Source organism: Chrysemys picta, chromosome 1 (genome assembly GCF_011386835.1).
Source record: "Chrysemys picta bellii isolate R12L10 chromosome 1, ASM1138683v2, whole genome shotgun sequence".
NCBI lineage: Eukaryota > Metazoa > Chordata > Testudines > Emydidae > Chrysemys > Chrysemys picta.
The window spans coordinates 157,980,748-157,998,609 of NC_088791.1; the positions used below are offsets into that span (position 1 = coordinate 157,980,748).

A 17,862-nucleotide genomic window follows, 5' to 3' on the forward strand; every position below is an offset into this window, starting at 1 on the left:
CTTGCCAGACAACTCCGACAGAGGAGAAGGAGGGCAGGATGTGGAATACATCTGAGCAACACATCTCAAAGAACGCCAGTTACGGAACAGGTAACTGTCCTTTCTTCTTCGAGCGATTGCTCATGTGTATTCCACATTAGGTGACTCCAAGCTATACCTGATGGAGGTGGGTAGGAGTTTAAGGGTTACCATGGCGGAGTACCGCCCTACTAAACCCGGCGTCATCCCGCGTTTGGGAGACAATCACATAGTGCGATGAAAAGGTGTGGACAGAGGACCACGTAGCAGCCCTACAGATGTCCTGAATAGGGACATGAGCCACATAGGCAGCCGACGAGGCCTGAGCTCTCATCAAATGAGCCTTCACTATAAGAAGCGGGGGGACCCCTACCAGGTCGTAACACGTGCGTATGCATGAGGTGATCCAGCGGGAGATCCACTGGGTGGAAACCTGTTGCCCCCTCATGCGCTCAGCTGATGCAATGAAAAGCTGAGGGGATTTCCGGAATGGCTTGGTCCAATCTAAGTAAAAAGCCAGCGCTCTACGCACATCTAGCATGTGTAGGCATCGTTCCTCATTGGAGGAATGGGGCTTAGGACAAAGAACTGGTAGGAAGATGCCCTGATCCATGTGAAAAGCCGAGACTACCTTCGGCAGGAAGGCCGGGTGCGGGGGATCAGAGGTTAGGGTCCTAAGCTCTGAGACCCAGCGGGCTGAGGTGATAGCCACCAGGAACACCACTTTCCACGATAAGTGCAACCAGGAACACATGGCCAAGGGTTCAAAGGGGGAGCCAGTGAGGCGGGAGAGGACTAGGTTCAGGTCCCAGAGCGGGACCAGGGGTCTGGCATAAGGGAATGCCCGATCCAGACCTTTCAAAAACCGGGAAGTCACGTGGTGGGAAAATACTGACTGACCAGACACCGGAGGGTGGAAAGCCGAAATTGCTGCTAAGTGTAGTGTGACCAAGGCGGGCGCCAGCCCTTGGGTTCTAAGAGACAGTAGGTAATCGAGGAGGAGCTGGAGCAACACGGATGAGGGGGAGGAGCCCTTCTCCCTCGCCCACATGGAGAACCGATGCCATTTGGCCAGGTAGGTTCATCGTGTGGACGGCTTCTTGCTCTCCAGCAGAACTTGCCTAACATCCTCAGAGCACCTCCCCTCTTCCTCGTCTAACCATGGAGCAGCCACGCTGTCAAGTGAAGCACGGCCAGGTCGGGGTGGAGGAGGGATCCTCCCTCCTGGGAGAGGAGATCTGGTCGGAGCGGCAGTCTGCGCGGAGGGGCCGCTAGAAGTTGTAGGAGGGTCCCGTACCAATGTTGACGGGCCCAATCCGGCGCTATCAGGATAACCCTTGACCCGTCTGTCTTCAGTTTCTGTAGTACCTTGCCTATCAGGGGGAAGGGCGGGAAGGTTTAGAACAGGCAGCCCGACCATGGAACCAGGAACGCGGCCGATATCGCTCCTTCGCCCCCTCCTGCCCTGGAGCAGAACTGAGGGCAGAGGCAATTCTGGTTGGTGGCGAAGAGATCCACCTGGGGAATGCCCCACTGTAGGAAGAGCTGCCTGGCAACCTCCCTGTGGAGTGACCACTCATGCTGTTGGAAGAAAACCCTACTCAGGTGATCGGCTCGCGTATTGCGCATGGCAGGTAGGTGAAAGGCCCTCAAGGAGATGTTGTGGGCTATACAGAACTCCCACAGGTCGAGGGCTTCCTGGCACAAGGCCGAGGACCTCGTGCCCCCTTGCCTGTTGATGTAATACATCACGGTCGTATTGTCCGTGAGGACTCTGACCATCTTCCCCCGCAGATACCGGTGGAAGGCTATACACGCTAGGCGTACCGCCCTGAGTTCCCTGACATTTATGTGCAGGGACAAGTCCAAGGACAACCATCTGCCCTGGGTCTGGAAGCTCCCCACGTGGGCTCCCCACCCCAGGTCCGAGGCGTCCAACACCAGATGTATCGAGGGAGGGGCCTCTCGGAAGGGGATCCCTTGCAACATATTGCTCGGGAGGGACCACCACTGCAGGTCGGCCACCATCACGGGTGAAAGCGTGACGACCTTGTCCAGGCCGTCCCTGGCCTGGGAGTATTGGGAGGCCAACCAAAGTTGAAGGGGCCGCATCCTGAGCCTGGCATGCCACACCACTGACTTGGACTTGTCCTTGTTTACCACTAGGCCTAGACTGTTGCAAATGGCCAGGAGGAATTCCACCTGGGCCTGTACCTGGGATTGAGACTTGCCCTTGAGCAACCAGTCGTCCAGGTAGGGAAAGATTTGCAGCCCATTCTGCCTGAGGTGGGCTGCCACCACCGCCATGCATTTTATAAAAACCCTGGGGGCCGTAGAGAGGCCAAAGGAAAGGACCGTAAACTGGCAGTGGTCCTGCCCCACCAGGAAATGGAGGAAGCACCTGTGACCCTCGAAAATATGGATGTGAAAGTAGGCATCCTGGAGGTCCAGGGCTGCGAACAAATCTCCCTGGTCTAGGGACGGAATAATAGAGGACAGGGACACCATACGGAACTTGCAACGGACCAGAAACTGGTTGAGATACCGCAGGTCGAGGATGGGCTTGAGCCCGCCTTTCGCCTTCGGGATCAGGAAATACCGGGAGTAAAACCCCTTGCCCTGGAATTCCCAAGGTACCCTCTCCACCACACCCCGGGTGAGGAGGCGCGCCACTTCCTCGTGTAGAAAGAGGGCGTGCTCCACGTCTCCGGGGACCTCCCGGGACAGAAGATGGTGGGGAGGGGGCAAGGCGAATTGCAACATGTACCCCTTGGAGATGGTACTGAGGACCCACTGGTCCAACGTTATATGGGACCATTGCACTCGGAAGGCAGGTAAACGGCTGCCAAACACCAACTTTATTAACTGGGAGGCTTTCCAGGCAACAGGCCCGGTGCCCCCCCCGCAAAGAATCAAAAACGCCTCTTCCCCTGCCTCTTGCCCTTCAAGGGGCCAGGTCGCGGGGCCAAACAGGACTGGCGCTGGGATCTATGCCTCTGCTCCCTCGGCCTCTTAGGCGGGGGCTCATATCTGCCCCTAACTGGGGGAGCCGAGGTCTGAGGCCTGGGTTTGTCCTTGGGTGGCGGGACATACAGGCCTAGGGTCTGCAGGGTGGTGAGGGAGTCTTTCATCCCATACAGACGAGTGTCTGTTTGGTCCGCAAACAGGGCTTTTCTGTTGAAGGGCAGGTCCCGCATGAGGGACTGGGATTCCGCGGACAGCCCGGACAGCGAGAGCCATGACGCCCTTCGCATGGAAATAGCCAAGGCCATCAAACGGGCCGCTGTGTCTGCCGCATCCAAAACCGCTTGAAGAGTTGCTTTAGCCGCCACCGCACCCTCGTCAACCAGAGCTTTAAATTCCCTCTTGTCCTTGTCTTGGAGAAGAGGCTAGAATTTCGGCAGAGACCCCCACAAGTTAAAATCATACTGGCTCAGCATCAGAGGGGTAGCCGTGTTAGTCTGAATCTGTAAAAAGCAACAGAGGGTCCTGTGGCACCTTTGAGACTAACAGAAGTATTGGGAGCATAAGTTTTCGTGGGTAAGAACCTCACTTCTTCAGATGCAAGTAATGGAAATCTCCAGAGGCAGGTATAAATCAGAGTGGAGATAACGAGGTTAGTTCAATCAGGGAGGGTGAGGTGCTCTGCTAGCAGTTGAGGTGTGAACACCAAGGGAGGAGAAACTGCTTCTGTAGTTGGATAGCCATTCACAGTCTTTGTTTAATCCTGATCTGATGGTGTCAAATTTGCAAATGAACTGGAGCTCAGCCGTTTCTCTTTGGAGTCTGGTCCTGAAGTTTTTTTGCTGTAAGATGGCTACCTTTACATCTGCTATTGTGTGGCCAGGGAGGTTGAAGTGTTCTCCTACAGGTTTTTGTATATTGCCATTCTTGATATCTGACTTGTGTCCATTTATCCTCTTGCGTAGTGACTGTCCAGTTTGGCCAATGTACATAGCAGAGGGGCATTGCTGGCATATGATGGCATATATAACATTGGTGGACGTGCAGGTGAATGAGCCGGTGATGTTGTAGCTGATCTGGTTAGGTCCTGTGATGGTGTTGCTGGTGTAGATATGTGGGCAGAGTTGGCATCGAGGTTTGGTTCCTGGAACCAACCCATGCAACAAACCTCGATGCCAACTCTGCCCACACAGAAGCAGTTTCTCCTCCCTTGGTGTTCACATTGTGATTCCATTACTTGCATCTGAAGAAGTGAGGTTCTTACCCACGAAAGCTTATGCTCCCAATACTTCTGTTAGTCTCAAAGGTGCCACAGGACCCTCTGTTGCTTTTTACTGGCTCAGCAGTGCTTGGTGGTTCGCCACCCTGAGCTGGAAGCTCACCGATGAATAAACCTTTTCCCCAAAAGTGTCTAGTCTCCTGGTGTCTTTATCCTTGGGGGTGGGTGCGAGTTGGCCATGTCTCTCACGGTGGTTAACGGATTCCCCCACCAGCAAGTTTGGGGTTGGGCGAGTGTACAAGTACTCGTGCCCCTTTGCTGGCACGAAGTACTTCCACTCTGCCTTCTTAGAAATGGCATCAACCTGCCACAGTCCAAGCACAGTTTAAAGTCCAGAGACCGAGGCATAACTCAGTGCTGGGGAAAAACATGGGGGGGGACCCCCCAAAAGGAAAAAACTACTAGACTAACTATCTAACATTAACTAACTATATACACAAACACTGCTAAGCCACTCTTGCCAAGGCAAGAGCAACGGGGAGTTCCAGCTAGCCATCACAAGCAGTAAGAAGGAACTGGGGGTGGGGGGGTTCAGTCGGCAGGGCCCTATATTGGGCGCCATGGAGGCACGACTCCAGGGAGCGCCCAGGCCGACCCTATGGATTTCCCTGGGGGGGGAATCTTCCAGCTGTTATGCACATGATGCGCGTACACCTGATTGGAATTGACATGAACAAGCACTTGAAGAATAGCAAATATGGCAGGCGACCAGCTTGGCTTAACAGAGAAATCTATGGTGAGCTTAAACACATAAAGCTTCGGTGAGTTTACAAGAAGTGGAAACTTGGACAGATGACTAGGGAGGAGTATAAAAATATTGCTTGAGCATGCAGGGGTATAATCAGGAAGGCCAAAGCACAATTGGTGTTGCAGCTAGCCAGTGATGTGAAGGGTAACAAGAAGGGTTTCTACAAGTATGTTAGCAACAAGGAAAAGTCAGGGACCCTTACCGAATGGGGAGGCAACCTAATGACAGATGATGTGGAAAAAGCTGAAGTACTCTATGCTTTTTTTGCCTCAGTCTTCACAGACAAGGTCAGCTCCCAGACTGCTGCACTGGGCAATACAGTATGGGGGAGGAGGTGAGCAGCCCTCAGTGGTGAAAGAACAGGTTAAGGACTATTTAGAAAAACTGGATATACACAAGTGCCTGGGACTGGATGCAATGCATCCGAGGGTGCTGAGGGAGTTGGCTGATGTGATTGCAGAGCCATTGGCCATTATCTTTGAAAACTCGTGGCGATCAGGGGAGGTCCCAGCTGATTGGAAAAAAGGCAAATATAGTACCCATCTTTAAAAAAGGGAAGAAGGAAAATCCGGGGAACTACAGACCGGTCAACCTCACCTCAGTCTCTGGAAAAATCATGGAGCAGGTCCTCAAGGAATCCATTTTGAAGCACTTGTAGGAGAGGAAGGTGATCAGTACAGTCCACATGGATTCACCAAGGGTAAATCATGTCTGACCAACCTGATTGCCTTCTATGATGAGATAACTGGCTGTGCATATGGAGAAAGTGGTGGACGTGATATACCTTGACTTCAGCAAAGCTTTTGATACGGTCTCCCACAGTATTCTTGCCAGCAATTAAAGTAGTATGGATTGGATGAATGGACTATAACGTGGATAGAAAGCCAGCTAGATCGTTGGGCTCAATGGGCAGCGATCAATAGCTCGATGTCTAGTTGGCAGCTGGTATCAAGCAGAGTGCCCCAGGGGTCAGTCCTAGGGCCAGTTTTGTTCAACGTCTTCATTAATGGTCTGGATGATGGGATGGACTGCACCCTCAGCAAGTTTGTGGTTGACACTAAGCTGGGGGGAGAGCTAGATATGCTGGAGGGTAGGGATAAGGTCCAGAGTGACCTAGACAAATTGGAGGACTGGGCCAAAAGAAATCTGATGAGGTTCAACAAGGACAAGTGCAGAGTCCTGCACTTAGGATGGAAGAATCCCATGCACTGCTACAGGCTGGGGACTGACTGGCTAAGCAGCAGTTCTGCAGAAAAAGACCTGGGGATTACAGTGGACGAGAAGCTGGATATGAGTCAACAGTGTACCTTTGTTGTCTTGCTTACTATGGACTTCATTCTATGCAATGCTGAGCATCTTTTGTTTTACAAGGTTAGCGGGAGCTGAGACTGCTCAGCACTTCACAGGAGGTACTCAGCAGCCTGCAGGATCAGGCCCTCATAGATATTAAGCAGCAACAAAAGGAAGCTGAATGAACATTTGAGTTAACCTTTATGATCTTAAGGATACAATATTTCATTTTATTTCCAGCTCACAACATGGATGAGGCAAATACCAAGGACTGGCCAAGGGTGATCAATATTTTCTTACCACAGACCCACATTTGTATACCATGACCTTATTTTTGGGCAAACTGGTCTCTTCAGAGGCATCACAATCTAGTCCTCTTGGTGCTTCAAAGGAAGATCTTGTCAATGTTTAAAAGAACATCTCACAGGGAGATCCAAATAGAAGTGGTTGATCAAATCCATTTCAGCGGATGGGACACAAACTTGCTAGTCTCAGACAAATCCTAATGGAGGACAGATCTATGCTTTTTGGAGGAGCAATAGCAAAATGACTCTTGCTGATGTGAGTACTTGGAAGAGGGCCACTCCCACCTAATCTCACTTAGAACTAGCTCCCCTTCAGCAAATCCTTTGAAATGTTATTTATGATTGCAGAGCATGATTGGGGGATGCTGAAGAGATAATATATGATATAATGTCTACTTACTATCTCTCTCTGAAAAAAGCTAAGGGTTAGCTGTACATGTACCCTCCATAACAGGCTAGTCTGAACACAGGCACCAATTTTTGTTGGTGCCGGTGGGCGCTTGTGCCCCCCTGACCCCACCCTGCCCCTGCCCCCTCCCTCCCCAAAGCCCCGCCTCCTCCCTTAAGCATGCCCCATTCCCCCTCCTTCCTCTCCCTCCCAGGCTTGCCACACAAAACAGCTGTTTCATGGCGCAAGCGCTGGGAGGGAGGGGGGAGAAGCAGGACGCGGTGGTGCGCTCGGCGGAGGCGAGCTGGGGCGGGGGTCGTGGCGAGGAGCTACCAGTGGGTGCTAAGCACCCACCAATTTTTCCCTGTGGGTGGTCCAGCCCTGGAGCACCCATGGAGTCGGTGCCTCTGAGTCTGAAGGCATGGCATTTACAAAGTGATGTTGGTGACTCTTCTTGTTGACTATTTTTCTGTTGCTGTAATAGGTGGTTGCCTAGCCAACTCATACATATGGATGACAGGTCAGGAACAGACAGAGCTCCAAATCTCTGGATGGGATGTACCTGATCTCTGGTGAGGACAGAATCAGAGTGTGGTGAGTAAAAACATTTTAAACTGACCCATCAAATCGGGCAAGGGATTTCACCTCTGAGACTTAATTCCAAACGTGGTTCTCTCATATTAAAAGGGCAGGGAATTTGTTAAATGCCTGCAACCAGCACTATGGCATCTCGGAAGTCACAGAGTAGATCCATGAAGCTCACTATATGACAATTTTATAAGACACTAACAATCCCGAAAACAGGATTATCTTAATCATTTTAGGAGATAAGAACAAACTTCTTTACATGCTCAATAGCCAAAAAGCAAAGCTCCATTGACCATCTTTTGCAAGTCAGTTCATGAACTGTTTTAGCAACTGCCTCCAACAAGTCAATCACTTCAGTAATTTCAGGTTGGTGTTAAAAGTCAGAGGCAATAGTAGCAAAAGACAATATGAGATGGAAGGAAAGTGTCTAAAGGAAATATGAACAATAAATATAAAAGGGAATTAAACCTATTAAGGTATTTTACCTTCAACTCAGTATCCTGAGTCAAGACTCTGGAGCATCCACACTGACGTAGGCTTGGTCTATACTAGCATTTTTGTCAGTAAAACTTTTGTCAGGGGTGTGAAAAATCCGCCACTGACCAACATAAGTTTCAACGACAAAAGGGCTGGTGTGGACAATGCTATGTCGGCAGGAGAGGCTCTCCTGCTGATATAGCTAATGCCTCTCATTGGAGGTGGTTTAATTATGCTGTCAGGAGAGCTCGCTCCAGCCAACAAGGAGCAACTACACCGGAAACTTACAGAGGTACAACTGTAGTGGTACAGTTGTGCTGCCATAAAGTCCGTAGCGTAGACATACCCTAAGTGACAGGAGAAAGAGAACATGTGCTGAAGATATGGACTGGTGGCCAAAAATCAGAGAAAAAAAGTAAGTGTATGACAGAAAGGGAGAAGGGGAGAGGGTAGCTGCTGATATTCCACAGCCAATATTTGCAGAAACTTAAAAATGCAGCTAATTTTTTTCCCGCAAAATAACTGACAAATGAAACATGACATGGAAATTCCTCAGGCTTCGGTTATGCTCTCTCCACAGATGTTAGCTGTTTTTGACTGGAAACAGCAGTGTAAGGCACACATTTCCCAGAAAAACAGTTTTAAAATGTTTTGATCAGAAGAGATTCATCTCAGTTTCACATGAGTCAGGGTGGACAATTTTTGGATAGCCCTTTGGGAGCGGTATCTGGATGCAAACGTTGAAGCAACGTGACAGCAAAGAAACTGAAGGTAGTTTCTGTCATGTGAATGGCAGGGGGAAGATGAGGAGAAACACAGAATGAGGGCTAAAGAGATTCTCAAGAAGGCCTTGCAGAGAAACCAGCCAACAAACTGACACAGAATCAGTTTGGTTCCCAAATAGTATTCAGTCTCTATGGTCCAAAAGGGTTTTTCTAGCTTTCAAAACAAATGAAGCTGCCAGCTCTTACTCAATCTATCATCATAAAAAAAAAATCATGTTTTGCAGCATCAACAGAAAAGGTGAAGAAGCAGCAAACTTCAGTCATTCAGCAGAATCGCCTTCCAAAAGAGTTCCGGCTAGCTGCAGAGGAACTAACAGACTGGAAAACAAAATGTAGATAAGATGTGAATGCCACAAGCTTGGTAGCACAACCAGCCACTATAAATAATCATAACTGGCTATTTTGGGGGTTTTAAACATTTATAACAATTGGACAAGTTAACTAGGGTAGTTGGCAGTGTAACAACATAGCCCATTGTGCAGTCCAGAATAATTATACAGTGCCCTGAGAGCTGTTAATTGTGGAGGAAAGCCCTTAATAATATTATCCCTTAATATTCATTATGGACATTTAAGTGTTTATTTTTTGCCTAGGATACTGTTTATAAAAGTAGGTTTTCCATGTTTACCCAAGATGTTTTTTCTATGTAATCTACCTTAAAGAGAATCTAACATTCATAGCAGCTAATCACTAAAATCTATTGCTAATAAATATGTAGAAATACGTATTTCCATTTATAAAACAAAGATTTGCCTGAAGCTTTAGGTGCCTACATTAAAAATGTAATCATGGAAAAAAAATGAACTGGCACTGCTCCAATCCCTGAACCCATAAAATAATTAGCCAAAGATTAAAACAAAAGCCAATCAATACTCCTTTTCTCCCGTACACCAACCCCAAATAGTTGATATATGAGCCTTGCACTGTGGCCTGAGGGTTAAGAATTCGAGGCCATTTCTGACCAAGAATGGGGAGCATCCAAATGGGACATACATCCAAATCAAAAGCCATTACCCCAAAATGTTGCCTTTGAATTATCGTATTATTATTAAACATTTGTATTCTAGTATTGCCTAAAGGCTCCAGTGAGATTGGACCCAATTATACTAGATGCTATTCTAACATACTAAATAATGGTCTATGCTCCAAACAGTTTATAACTTAAAATCTTACAATCTTTCAGCATATGAGGTGGTCCCCTCCAGGTCAAATTAAACACACTTTGGTGCAGCAGCATGACAGAAGCTTTTACTATTGCTGCCAAGTGTTGTACCTGAAGAAGGGAAGAGAAGAGCTCATTCTAGTACTCTCCACCAGTAGTGAGTCATTCACACACACACACACACACACACACACACACACACACACACACACACACAAATGCACTCACTAACCTATTCAGGTGAGCAATAATTTTAATATTTGTTTTGGTTATACCAAAATAGTATGATGGGAGTCGCATTAGGGAACCTGGATTGTTCCCTACCCTTGCAACATTCTGTTGACCTTTGCTCTACTTTGTTGATACAGATGGTGGAAGCAAAATTGTCCAGTACTGAATCTTGTTCCCTCTCTTCCTTCATTTGTACTAGGATGGAGAAGTTATCATACCGGGGGGGGGGGGGGGGGAGAAAGGGGGAGAGGAGTGGAGGGCAGGTCCCTCTGTAAAACAGTACTTGAGGTCATTAAATTCATTGCATTAGTGTGAGTCTGACTTGTGAGTTGCCAAAAGCCAGTGTGCTCCAACAAATTGCAATAAAAGTCTTGTCTGCTCCAGAACAAGATGTTTCTTCTCCCCAGCCAAATATGACCAAGATATGTGCAGTTCTTACTGTGAAACTATTAAGGACCTTTCATATGAGTCTCATCTTCCTTAACCAACTTAATACCTTGGCTCCAGGAGACTGCAATTTTACATACCAGGCCATTGCACCAGTAACAATAATTTTCAAGGGTTGAAGCTTATGTGACAAAAACCCATCTTTCAACAATCTATTGCTGTTGGTCTCATATATTGTGTTCCACTGCACACACCAAAGCAGGTAAATGTCATCATCTGAGGCCACGTCTACACTACTGGCTAAATCGGAACTGCTGCAATTGATGCAGCGGTGTCAATTTAGCAGGTCTGGTGAAGACATACTAAGGCGATGGGAGAGTGCTCTCCCGTCAACATCTGTACTCCACCTCCCCAAGAGGCGGAAGCTATGTTGATGGGAGAGCGTCTCCAATCGACATAGCACAGTGCAGACACCGCTGTAAGTCTACCTAAGTTATAGCAACTTCAGTAACATAATTTACATAACTGAAGTAGTGTAATATAGATCGACTTACAGCGTTACTGTAGACCAGACCCAAGTGACACTTCATCAACTGCAGTTCATGCTGGTCCTGAGGCTGTGAAGTGGCAACATGCAAAGGGTCTCGCAATATTACACAGGCCATGGGGCTTCCATGACACACCCTAAATACTGCATGTAATGAGGCTTATGGCACTTATATCTACTGATTTTTTTTTCATTTCATGAGTCCTGTTTCTATAACATAGCATTTTAATAATATCTAAGTTCACCATTTTGTCTTCATGGGGTGTGGGGGGAGAGTCATTAAAATGTCTGAACTGTAAGTTATAACTGCAAAATTAAGGAACTACTCTAGTGTTTTTCAAAAATATCAGAATCATTTAATTTTGTTTTAAGAAATAATTAAGCAGTTTGTGTGATTAACAAAATAAAGCAAACAAAAGCACACAAGGAATTTTAAGGCTTCCAGTTTTATACAGAGGAAGTTTCCTTTCATCCCACTTTGTTTCACTTCCTGCCTTCCAATAAATAAGCAAAAGGAAATTTTTTAAGGACATCCACTGTGCTCCTGCTTAATATGTCTAGTTCTAGGCATTTATACTATGCTCCTTACCCTAGTATTTGAATGTTCATGGACATGGGCTAGTTGAGTAACAATTTCAGAAAAATCCAGAGTCCTAGCCCTGTGCTAGTCTTACAGAAAAATCCTACAGTAAACAATATAGTAAACAATTTACCTAATTTTTGAACCATCCAATAAAATAATAGATAATTATAATCTTTCTATAAATAATTATACAAAAGGACTCAAAATCTACATTCAGGCTTCATTAAATTCTAAAATAGAACCTTATTATTTTCTATTAAATTCTCTAGAATTGTTTCATGAGGAAGCACACAGTGGGTATGTCTACACTACGGGACTAATCCGAATTCATATCATTCGAATTTGGAAAACAGGTTGTATAAAGTCGAAATGTATGCGGCCACACTAAGCACATTAATTCGGCGGTGTGCGTCCAAGTACCGGGGCTAGCGTCGATTTCTGCAGCGTTGCACTGTGGGTAGCTATCCCATAGCTATCCCATAGTTCCCGCAGTCTCCCTCGCCCATTGGAATTCTGGGTTAAGATCCCAGTGCCTGATGGGACAAAAAACATCGTCGCAGGTGGTTCTGGGTACAGCCTCACCTCCTCCCTCCCTCCCTCCCTGCATGAAAGCAACGGACGGCAGACAACCATTTCGCGCCTTTTTTCCTGGGTGGGTGAACACTGCAGACTCCATTACCACGGCAAGCATGGAGCCTGCTCAGCTCAAGACAGCAGTCATGAACATTGTAAACACCTCGCGCGTTCTCGTGGAGTTTATGCTGAGCCAGGACCAGAAAAACGAGGCGAGGAGGCAGCGGCGGCGGCAGCACAGCGACAAGCATGATGAGGACATGGACATGGACACGGATAAAGAATTCTGTGAAACCACGGGCCCCGGTGCTTTGGAGATCATGTTGTTAATGGGGCAGATTCTATCCATGGAACGCCGATTCTGGGCAAGGGAAACAAGCACAGACTGGTGGGACCGCATAGTGTTGCAGGTGTGGGACGATTCCCAGTGGCTGCGGAACTTTCGCATGCGTAAGGGCACTTTCATGGAACTTTGTGACTTGCTGTCCCCTGCCCTGAAACACCAGAATACCAAGATGAGAGCAGCCCTCACAGTTGAGAAGCGCGTGGCGATAGCCCTGTGGAAGCTTGCAACGCCAGACAGCTACCGGTCAGTCGGGAATCAATTTGGAGTGGGCAAATCTACTGTGGGGGCTGCTGTGATGCAAGTAGCCAAAGCAATCACTCAGGTGCTGCTACGAAAGTTAGTGACTCTGGGAAATGTGCAGGCCATAGTGGATGGTTTTGCTGCAATGGGATTCCCTAACTGTGGTGGGGCGATAGACGGAACCCATATCCCTATCTTGGCACCGGAGCACCAAGCCACCGAGTACATAAACCGCAAGGGGTACTTTTCAATGGTGCTGCAAGCACTTGTGGATCACAAGGGACGTTTCACCAACATCAACGCAGGCTGGGCGGGAAGGGTTCATGACGCTCGCGTCTTCAGGAACACTACTCTGTTTAAAGGGCTGCAGCAAGGGACTTACTTTCCGGACCAGAAAATAACCGTTGGGGATGTTGAAATGCCAATAGTTATTCTTGGGGACCCAGCCTACCCCTTAATGCCATGGCTCATGAAGCCATACACAGGCAGCCTGGACAGGAGTCAGGAGCTGTTTAACTACAGGCTAAGCAAGTGCAGAATGGTGGTAGAATGTGCATTTGGCCGTTTAAAAGGTCGCTGGCGATCATTATTGACTCGCTCTGACCTCAGCCAAAGAAATCTCCCCATTGTTATTTCTGCTTGCTGTGTGCTCCACAATCTCTGTGAAAGTAAGGGGGAGACCTTTATGGCGGGGTGGGAGGCTGAGGCAAATCGCCTGGCTGCTGATTACGCGCAGCCAGACACCAGGGCGATTAGAAGAGCACACCAGGAAGCGCTGTGCATCAGAGAAGCTTTAAAAACCAGTTTCATGACTGGCCAGGCTACAGTGTGAAATATCTGTTTGTTTCTCCTTCATGAAAACCCGCCCCCTTTATTGACTGATTTTCTGTAAGGAACCCACCCTCCCCCTTCCCCCAGCTTTCTTTCAAACCAAATAAAGTCACTATCATTTAAAAATCATTTATTCTTTATTAATAGATTAGAAAAAGAGGGAGGGAACCCGGGTGGTATTTGGGAGGAGGATTGCTGGGAAGGAAAAAGCCACTAAGAAAAGGTTAAAAAAATGACAGCCTTTTGCTTGTGCTGTCTACTGGGGTGGAATGGGAAGGTGTACGGAGCCTCCCCCCCCACGTTCCTACACGTCTGGGTGAGGAGGATACGGAACATGGGGAGGGGGGAGGGTGAAACAGGGGCTGTAGCGGCAGTCTGTTTTCCTGCAGCCGTTCCTGAAGCTCCACCAGACGCCGGAGCATGTCTGTTTGCTCACGCAGCAGCCCCAGCGTTGCATCCTGCCTCCTCTGATCTTCCTGCCGCCACCTCTCATCTCGAGCGTCCCTCCTGTCCTCACGTTGGTCCCTCCTGTCCTCACGTTGGTCCCTCCTGTCCTCACGTTCACTGGCTTCTTTCCTATACTTGGAAACTGTTTCCTTCCACTCATTCAGATGAGCTCTGTCACTGCGGCTGGATTCCATAATTTCAGAAAACATCTCGTCTCGCGTTCTCTTCTTACGACGCCTTATCTGTGATAACCTTCGGGATGGAGGAGGGAGGCTTGAGGAATTTGCAGCTGCTGTAGGGAGGGGAAAAAAGAGAGAATTGTTTAAAAAGATACATTTTGCAGAACAATGCTTATACTCTTTCACGGTGACCAACACTATTCACATTACATAGCACATGTGATTTCTGTGCAAGGTCGCATTTTGCCTCTTAATGCTGAGTGCCCGTGGCTTTGCTGCTAGAGATCACAGGTCTGGGCAACAGAATTCGGCTTGCATGCGGCCATGGTAAGCCATTGTCTTACAGCTTCTGCGCCCTCCTTTCCCACATACCAAGCATAGCCTGTAGAGTGCTGCGGTTTTTCTGTTAACATTCAGCAGCAGCAGAAAACAAACTAACCACCCCACCCCCCCCTCCCCGCCATGAATTCTCTGGGATGATCGCTGTACCCTTCCCCCCCCACCGCGTGGCTGGTATCAGGGAAGATCCCTGCAGGAACCAAACTAACCACCCCCCCCCCCGCCGCCCTCCTTTCCCACATACCAAGCATAGCCTGTAGAGTGCTGCGGTTTTTCTGTTAACATTCAGCAGCAGCAGAAAACAAACTAACCACCCCCCCCCCCTCCCCGCCATGAATTCTCTGGGATGATCGCTGTACCCTTCCCCCCCCACCGCGTGGCTGGTATCAGGGAAGATCCCTGCAGGAACCAAACTAACCACCCACCCCCCCCGCCGCCCTCCTTTCCCACATACCAAGCATAGCCTGTAGAGTGCTGCGGTTTTTCTGTTAACATTCAGCAGCAGCAGAAAACAAACTAACCACCCCAACCCCCCCTCCCCGCCATGAATTCTCTGGGATGATCACGGTACCCCTCCCCACACCGCATGGCTAGTAACAGGGAAGATCCCTGCTAGCCAAACGCTAAAAGCTCAGGGCCAATTTCCCATCTGCACTTGGCTAACTGCAGGGAAGGAATTATTTTCAGCCACAGGCAAACAGCCCAGTAGGAACGGCCACCTCTGTCCCCTTAATTAAGTTCCCGTATTTCAACCAGGTTACCATGAGTGATATCACTCTCCTGAGGATTACACAACAAGATAAAGAACGGATGTTGCTTGAATGCCAGCAAACACCGGGACCATACGCTGCCAGGCTTTGTCAGGCAATGATACCAGATTACTTGCTGCAAGCATGGCGTGGTCAAGTGTCCTACCATGGAGGACAGAATAAGGATGCACTGCCCAGAAACCTTGTGGCAAGGCTTTTGGAGTACCTCCAGGAGAGCTTCATGGAGATGTCCTTGGAGGATTTCCGCTCCATCCCCAGACACGTTAACAGACTTTTCCAGTAGCTGAACTGACCGTGAATGCATCCCAAGTCCTCAGGGCAAAGTAATCATTAAAAACCGTTTGCTTTTAAAACAAGTTTTATATTTTAAAAGGTAAACTCACCTGAGGTCCCTTCCATGGGGTCAGAGTCTTGGGTACTGGCTTGGGAGGGTTGGGAGGGTACTTCAGTCAGGCTGAGAAAAAGATCCTGGCAGTTGGGGAGAACGGAGTGCTGTGTGCTCTCTGCAAGCTCATCCTCCTCGTCCTCCTCCTCCTCCTCTCCCCCATCGGCAGAATCCTCAGGTGTAGCTGATGAGACTATCCCCGACCCGGAATCCACGATCACAGGTGGGGTAGTGGTGGCAGCCCCCCCTAGAATTGCATGCAGCTCGGCGTAGAAGCGGCATGTCCGCGGCTCTGACCCGGAGCGACCGTTTGTCTCCTTTGTTTTTTGATAGGCTTGTCTGAGCTCCTTGACTTTCACGCGGCACTGATCTGAGTCCCTATTGTGGCCTCTCTCCATCATGCCCTTGGAGATTTTTTCAAAAGTTTTGGCATTTCGTCTTTTAGAACGAAGTTCTGCAAGCACTGAATCCTCTCCCCATACAGTGATCAGATCCAGTACCTCCCGTACGGTCCATGCTGGTGCTCTTTTTCAATTATCAGCCTGCATGGTTACCTGTGCTGATGAGCTATCTGTGGTCACCTGTGCTCTCCACGCTGGGCAAACAGGAAATGAAATTCAAATGTTCGCAGGGCTTTTCCTGTCTACCTGGCCAGTGCATCCGAGTTTAGATTGCTGTCCAGAGCGGTCACAATGATGCACTGTGGGATAGCTCCCGGAGGCCAATACCATCGAATTGCGGCCACACTATCCCTAATTCGAAATGTTAAAATCGATTTTGGCGCTACTCCGCTCGTCGGGGTGGAGTACAGAAATCGATTTAAAGGGCCCTTTACATCGAAATAAATAGCGTCATTGTGTGGACGGTTGCAGGGTAAATTCGAATTAAAGCTGATAAATCCAAATTAAAGTCGTAGTGTAGACCAGGCCAGTGAAGCTAACAGAGCATGGGTTAACATGTCTTCTGTACTGGGCCCTTAGAACTCCACCAAATCTGCAGGGAGGAAGTTTATACTTGATATTTAAAAGAAAACAAGATTCAAATGTTACACAATATAATAAAGTCTACAGCCAACAACAGGACCACGAGAAAGAAGTAACCAGGACCATGGATGAGGGGGCAGGATTCACTCCTAAGATAGACAGAAACTGCCTTGCTCTCAGTGGAGTATTACATCTGATACTTAGTGTTACATTTATGTTTGGCATTCTCAGGAGACTTTAGTCACTCCAACACTAAAATTCTGTGCACTTCAAGTTGTGAGAGCAAGTAGGATAAATTTGTATAGTGATTTGTCTAGGGATACTAAATCATGCATTAGATCCCAGAATAAAGGGAAAAGAGGAAGACCATTTGGATTCAAATGATGCTTAGACAGTTCCCCCTTGACTCAAGTGCCTTCAAAAAATAAAAATAAACAGCAGCATGGTAATCCACACTAGTGTGTCCTCAAAGGAAGGCTCACTGGCAAAATTGCAGCAATCACTTTTTTGTGTGTTCTTATTACAAGGACTTTCCACAGCAGACTTGTGCAAATAGTACCACACAGTAAACTTTTCAATGACTGAATAACCCACCAACTGAACTGAGCTGATCTTAAACGCTACACTAGAAAAGCAACTTCTACACTAACATACACATTTGTGCAGGTATACACATGCATATCATCTAGGCTGCTGTGTGAACCCAACAGAAGAGATATACAAAGAGGTAGCTACAGAAATATTAATAAATCCTCATTGTGAAGACAAGAAAGCATTACTAGAACATTAGCCAATAAACAAGCATTATGTTTATACAGACCCACACTTACATTAGCCACCGGTGTTGCACTTTATTATAAATAGGTTATAAAAGCAGCGATTGTATTATTGAGTGAGAGGATTCCAAACTTTTTTCCCCCATAGCTTATAAAGCCCAGAAGGGAGTCTGGACCATCTAGTCTGACCTCCTGCATACCACGGGCCATAAAACTTCCCTGAATTAATTCCTGTTTGAAC

General features: G+C 47.9%; 2 protein-coding genes across 3 annotated transcripts in view; both read right to left on the reverse strand.

Moving 5' to 3' along the window:
• The window catches only part of ABI3BP (ABI family member 3 binding protein), a 403,542-nt gene that overhangs the window by 309,320 nt on the left and 76,360 nt on the right, over nt 1-17,862 (reverse strand). The window lies entirely within an intron of this gene.
• On the reverse strand, nt 13,967-17,036 carry LOC135976717 (SRRM2 protein homolog rsr-2-like). The gene is made up of 2 exons (XM_065573861.1): nt 15,861-17,036; nt 13,967-14,481 (listed from the first exon to the last, which is right to left on the reverse strand). Exons 1-2 carry the CDS (start codon nt 16,261-16,263, stop codon nt 13,967-13,969), a joined length of 918 nt encoding a protein of 305 aa, XP_065429933.1. The 5' UTR covers nt 16,264-17,036.

What these genes read in the sequence shown, in the direction of transcription:
- LOC135976717 (XM_065573861.1), bottom strand. Translation starts at nt 16,263, where the DNA reads ATGATGGAGAGAGGCCACAATAGGGACTCAGATCAGTGCCGCGTGAAA. An exon ending in CCCCATGGAAGGGACCTCAG is followed by an intron (nt 14,482 to 15,860) that starts GTGAGTTTACCT and finishes CCCTCCCTACAG; the next exon opens with CAGCTGCAAATTCCTCAAGC.